The sequence below is a fragment of the Nerophis lumbriciformis genome, linkage group LG11 (genome assembly GCF_033978685.3).
Source record: "Nerophis lumbriciformis linkage group LG11, RoL_Nlum_v2.1, whole genome shotgun sequence".
Taxonomy (NCBI): domain Eukaryota; kingdom Metazoa; phylum Chordata; class Actinopteri; order Syngnathiformes; family Syngnathidae; genus Nerophis; species Nerophis lumbriciformis.
Window position 1 is genome coordinate 20,059,121 of NC_084558.2, and position 6,707 is coordinate 20,065,827.

At 39.6% G+C, this 6,707-nt stretch overlaps 1 protein-coding gene across 3 annotated transcripts in view; it reads left to right on the forward strand.

Moving 5' to 3' along the window:
* chrm3b (cholinergic receptor, muscarinic 3b) overlaps positions 1–6,707 on the forward strand; it is a 32,180-nt gene that overhangs the window by 15,084 nt on the left and 10,389 nt on the right. For 2 of the 3 annotated variants that reach the window (XM_061967116.1, XM_061967115.1), the window contains exon 2: positions 5,080–5,144. In XM_061967116.1, coding sequence (XP_061823100.1) covers positions 5,096–5,144 — 49 coding nt within the window. In that variant the 5' untranslated portion in view covers positions 5,080–5,095. Of the gene's footprint in view, positions 1–4,742; positions 5,014–5,079; positions 5,145–6,707 lie in introns of those variants that run through there. The other variant, XM_061967114.2, reaches the window with a different exon arrangement.

Below are 6,707 nucleotides of genomic sequence, written 5' to 3' on the forward strand. Positions count from 1 at the left end.
TTGAAGCTGTCTCGGTTGAGCTCTATGAACATAAATATAAATGTACACAGATGTCCTGGATGGACTTTGTCATGAAAACTATTTTAGCCTCATCATGTCACCTTGTTAATTGTGAAATTATATTTTCTCCCAAGTAAGTCTTTGTTTTGTTTCGATGAAAAAAATATCAATATTTAACATTCTTTATTCCCAAGAACATCCACCTTTAAATTATGTTTTTTTTTAAGATTTCTGTATTTATTGCCAATTGTTTGTCTTATACTGTCTACATTGTGTGTGTGCGTGTGTGTCCTAACTGTTGCTGGTGGGGTTAATGAAGTTGTCTGTGAATGATTATTACTGCTTCAGACCGCTTGGTGGCAGTAATGTGTCGCTTACAGAAGAAGTCAGTCAGGAGCCTGCAGCAGAATTAATAGAGAAGAATTTAAAACTCTAACGCCAAATCTGTGGCCAGGAGATATCACATGCTGTTTTTAGAATCTGTATCTCGAACTCTGTCATTTTATTCAAACACAGCTTTTTTTTTTTACACTCAATTTATGTAACTAAAATGTTTGCATTGATTTATTTCACAATCAATGAAATTAATACAATTAATATACATAAATATATATTAAATATAAAATATTATTAATTTAATGTAACTAATTAAAATATTTTTTTGCAAGCAAAATGCATGTGTTTAAAAATTCAGTTTGTTAAAATTGATTGTATAAAAAATTCCGTGCAGAAATATTCGTTACTTCAAAACTGACCCACTTTTTTGTAAATGAAGAGTGAAGCAATCGATGGTATCAGAATAAGCCAATGAAAAGTCAAGTTTGCAGTCACGTGTCCCAGGTGTGTGATGAGGCAGTTTATACAGCACTACAGTTTAAAGTTAAAAGTTAAAGTACCAATGATTGTCACACACACACTAGGTGTGGCGAGATTATTCTCTGCATTTGACCCATTTCTTCACCATGACATCAAGTCACATGTTTGCCACCAGGTCAAACACCTCAATGTTTCATTGTTAGAACGTCATTCAGGAAGGAAGCAAAAGGCCACAGGCAAGCACCTTTTTTCCCCCCATAAGGAACATTGCAGAGAAAGAAAAGATAAGTTAAGATTGACGTGGGTTCCATTTTGGAATGGATAAGTGCTTCTTTTGCAGGACACAGTATTTAAGATATTTTGCAGTTTGGCTGTATAGTTTTGTAAACTGTGTTCACTTTGATTAAACAGATCAGTGATGGCAGATGGTATCTGCCATCACTGCTGCTGTCAGCTCCATATGTGGAATCGTCACAGGCTCAAGAGGTGCAACCCTCCCTTGGTGTTTCCTTTGATGAAGGCACCGTGTGTCTGGCCTTGCTGATTGTCAATGACCAGTTTGGTGACAGTAACGTAGCGTGCCTCACTTTCACTCGGAAAGTGATACAGCTGGGCCACAGTTGTTTCTCCAAAGTCAGGGGGTTTTAAGCATACCGGTAGTCTGATGCAGAAGTCTTCCGACAATCGCAGCTCTTCGGTCCATTCCTGTGTGGCCGATGCTGGTATGGGGTCATTCAGCATAACCCTTTTCAGCCCAGCCCTTGAAGGAACCTCTTGGCCATGAAAATCCCATGAGCAAGAATTCATGGAGGATCATATAAAAAGCTGACGATTGACAGAATTCCTCCTCGAGTCAAAGGTCTACCTTGGAAGGTTATGCTGAATTTAAAGGTATTCGATTGTACATACCATCACACTCCCAGCACTCTCTCCACTGGTAAAATGTCTTGATCAAGGTCCAAATCCTTAACCTCCCTTGCTCTTTCCCCCTATGGTATTGCTGCCAATGCATCACCACTATTGCGGATCCATTTAGTCCAATAGAAGCCTCCCCTGGCACAGATAATTCTCAAGTCGTTACTCAGGGATGTATCCTCCTCCACCGAATTAATATGTTTCTTCTAAGGCCAATGGGACATTTTTATGCTGGAAAAAGCACCCCCTACCCTCTGACCGAAGCCATAGAGTAGAGTTGTTTCTTCAGGACAATGCACATTGATGAACAATCTGATTTACAGATTGTAAATGAACCAGATTATAGCATAGTTGCTGATTTATATCTGTAGTCCCAAAACAAAAAAACAAAAACACAGAAGGACAATAAAACCTTACAATGTCAAAAACACAAAAATAACAAATAAAAACAAAGAATTTAAATTGGCCCGTAGTGTGGATGAGTGTGAATGTTGTCTGTCTATCTGTGTTGGCCCTGTGATGAGGTGGCGACTTGTCCAGGGGGTACCCTGCCTTCCGCCCGGATACAGCTGAGATAGCCTCCAGCGCCCCCCGTGACCCCAAAAAGGGACAAGGGGTAGAAAATGGATGGAATTTAGTCAAAGTAACGAAATGACTGGGAACTTTTAAGAAACAATCTCAGGGTTTTTTAAAAGTGTAAAAGATAGGACATTCTCGATTATTACTGGGTAGTCTGTTCCAGAAATTACTTCCTTGGACTGACAAAACGGTTTGTCCAAACATTGTTTTTCTGTAGGGGTACTCCAACTTCCTCCCACCTCCAAAGACATGCACCTGGGGATAGGTTAATTGGCAACACTAAATTGGCCCTAGTGTGTGAATGTGAGTGTGAATGTTGTCTGTCTATCTGTGTTGGCCCTGCGATGAGGTGGCGACTTGTCCAGGGTGTACACCGCCTTCCGCCCGATTGTAGCTGAGATAGGCTACAATGAATAACATTTTCAAAGTTAGGCATTTTATATTTTACCAAATTGTTGCACTGATGGAATGACAGGCTTTTGATCAAGGATTTTTTTAATAGATTTTTTAAATACCAATTCTATGGGGTTTATTATTGTATTTCCAGTGAGCGACCAGGTTGTGATGCAGAAATCTTATGTGGAAAAATATCGAGTGTAAAAACATCTTAACAGCCTTGATTGTCATTGAAGGTCTGATATGTTTAAAATCATGCCGATTGAACTTGATTCTTTTTGCTTTGAGTTTGATTTGTTTTTTAAAAGAAAGTGTTGGGTCCAGTGTGACCCAAGGTACATGAACTCTTCTACAAAGTCAAGCTCAACTTACCCAGGAACACACCGCTCTAGTTTTATGGGTTTTTTTTGTAAGCATCATTGAAACAATTTTATTTTTGTTTAACAACAAACATGAGTTAAGAAGCCAATTCTGAATACTCATTAGGGCTGACGAGAGGATGGATGATGCTTCCTGTGTGCTTTTGGCAAAGGATAATCATCAGCATACATTTGAAAGTTTAAATTCATGCAAACATTTGGCAGGTCATTTATAAGTAAATAAAGCAATACTGGTCCCAGAATACAGCCTTGTGGAGCCCCTACTGAGCACTCAAGATAGGAAGACAAGAAACTACCAACCCTCACTGATTGTCTTCTGTTGGACAAGTAAGATTGAAACCAAGCAATGAAATGTTCTGCAAAGTTAAAGTGAGTCAGTTTATACAGTAGAGGTGATGGTTGACTGTATCAAAATATTTCTTTAAGTCTAAAAAGACTGCACAAACACAGGTAGTTTTCACTGTTTGTACGAAGGCACAGAGGTTTCCATCCACAATCTGACAGCACATGTCCCCTTTCATTGGGCCCTCAATGGTGTTCTTGAGGTCATATTCAGCATTTGTCTACCTCTAAACACTAATTGTCAAGTTGATGCCAAACAGCTCAATTTTGGTCTAATCTAAAATCATATTCCCCTAAAATAACCCTTCTGATTCACTCATATGTTTATTGACAAACTGCCTTTAGGATCAAGGGGACCTTGTGTAACCTTGTGGAGTGTGTTGTGTTACCAATGGTTAACTTGGCTACTATGGTCCCAGCTCACTTGAAATCATTAACTGCGTAATTCTGGGCTCATCTGCCACAGCTCACCTCATAATTCTTTACAATCCTTGACTCACAGGTCGCAAAAAGACCTATGCATTATATCAGAGGTGTCCAAACATTTTCCAGCGAGGGCTACATAGAGAAAAATTGAAAGTTGCGAGGGCCACTTTTATACATTTTGTATATGAAAAATACTCAAACCAAAACAATGTAGATGAACATATGCTAACATTTGAAAAACACTTCTACATTTTAGCTTTGTGTCATAGATAACAAAGCAATAAAATCATTCATAATTATTTTAATAATGATTTTATTTGTATTTATGTTAACTGTGCTCTAAAGTAAGCTTGTATTTACTAATATTGCTATTATACCGTCAACTTAAACGCTTTTGAGGGCTTTCGTACACTCAAAAACATATCATGTCTCACAAGAAATTTGTACACTTTTTCATCATGACAGGACACACGGAAATCACCTTATACGGGTTGTCAGACATTTTGGTTTTCAGGTCCCATTTTTGGGATATTTGGTCCCGTTGAATTGTTCATAGTTTTTTGTTCTAATTTGTGACCTGTTTAGTTTGTCTATAAAATGTGTCGCGGGCCAAAAAAATTGAGCTGCGGGCCGCAAATGGCCCCCGGGCCGCACTCTGGACACCCCTGCATTATATGAACAATTAGCATTTTATTATTATGTTTGAGAATACACCTGAGAGAATACTTCACAAATGGCCACAGAGCATGTAAAAATATCAACATCAAATTAATCGGTCACTTTGACTCCTGCTTTGGTCCTTCTTGGTTGGTCTTAATTACAAATGAGGGAAGGCTGGTTCATGAGTAGGGATGAGTATCATTTACACTTTTGGATTTCAGATTTAAGACATTTTTTATATTTAAATGTAAATCCAATCGAATCGAATTGTGATTAACCGATTTAGAGCCTTATGAATCAAACTAGAATCAATTTGAGAAATTACCCATGACATCCAGTAACACTTCCTATATTGAGATTGCCCAAAAGGAGCAGGTGCTCGTACTCATGTTCGTCTTGTAGCTGGTCTGGTGGGACTAGCTGAGGTAATAGAAGACACGGTCTGGACATCCCTGCTTAGATTGGTCCTCAACCCAAATAATTGGAAGAAAATGGAAAGGTGGATCAAGTTAATAATCACATTGATTTTGCCTCTTCTAATGTTTTTTCTCCACTCTTCTTTTAGACATCCATCGGTCATCATGAATGCGACCTCAAGCTCTCATCCAGCCTTCGTGCCCGCTACTTTTGGTACAGTTTAACTCTAAGATTCATTTCTACAAACTGATTAAAGTTTATTCCTACATCATACCAACAATGACAGCAGGTACAGTCGGTTGACAGTAAGTGTGGTGGCGTTGGCTGTCTTGGTCAGGCTTTAATAATTTCCTGCCTTGCTGGTTTCCTTTTTTTTGCGTTTTTAGGTTAGCTTGGTGTGAGGATGTGAGCTGGGCGGTGAGGCAGATGGACTCAATTAGTAATTAATGTCATTCAAAATGACAACATCCTTACTAGGAAGACACCAGAAGGTTATGCTGACATTCTAGTCCTTGTTTTCTTGTCGTTTTTAAAATGTGTTTTGGTGTTGGTGTTTTCCTGGTTTGCCTCGCTGCTCAGCTTTTTGGTTTGTAGCTAAACAGTTTACAGTAACAGTAAACAGTTTATCAAGTAAACAATTCTGGAAATTCATATTCTCTGCGTTTACTGACACGTATTTCTTTACTATGTTACTTCCATTTTTTTAAGCAGTGTTTTCCATTATTTTAATGGCCTTTTTTCATGCATTTTGGTAGAGATGCTCAATGTTGACCTTATTACTGATAGCTGATATTACAATACTGTCCAGCCCTTCATTCCCAATACTGATATTACCTGATATCGATATATTCAGCAGATCTTTCAATGCCAGCTAATATCTTGTTCGAAGTATTGTAGGAAGACACCTTCCTCTCATTTGCATAACTAAAGCTTTAAAGTCAATACAAATTGAATATTTACAATCCGAAGGGGAGAATTGTAAATTATTCATCATCGTGCCACGGCTGCACAGGTTCTTGGACTTTAAGCGCCACAATTAAGTTTTGAGCCCGATCTCAATGAGTCGCTGATCACATGATTTTGGCAGTACATGGTATTTTCTTTTGCATTGATGTGGGAGACGTACCCACCCCAGTTCTATACTCTCGGCAGGGTCTTTGAGGGTGCATGGGAGTTTGCCCAATCAGTCTACATGCGCTTTGATAGAGTATGGGGTATCGGATCGCCTGTATGATCATGTGTCAGAGCTTGGTCTGCATTGCCGGCAGTAAGTCAGACCTGTTTCCAGTGAGGGTTGGATTCCGCCAGTGCTGCCCTTTGTCACTCGTTCTGTTTCCAACTTTTATGGACAGAATTTCTAGGCGCAGTCAAGGCGTTGAGGGGATCCGGTTTGTTTGCTGCAAGACTAGTTCTCTGCTTTTTGCAGATGATGTGGTCCCGTTGGCTTCATCTAGCCAGGATCTTCAGCTCTCACTGGATTGGTTTGCAGCCGATAGTGAAGCAACTGGGATGAAAATCAGCACCTCCAAGTCTGAGTCCATGGTTCTCACCCTGAAGAGGGAGTGCCAGCTCGAGGTTGGGAAGGAGACCTTACCACAAGTGGAGGAGTTCAAGTACTTTGGAGTCTTGTTCACGAGTGAAAGAAGAGTGGATCATGAGATCGACAGGCGGATCGGTGCGGCGTCTGCAGTGATGCGGACATTGTATACATCCGTCATGGTGAAGAATGAGCTGAGCTGGAAGGAAAAGCTCTCAATTTACTGGTCAATCTACATT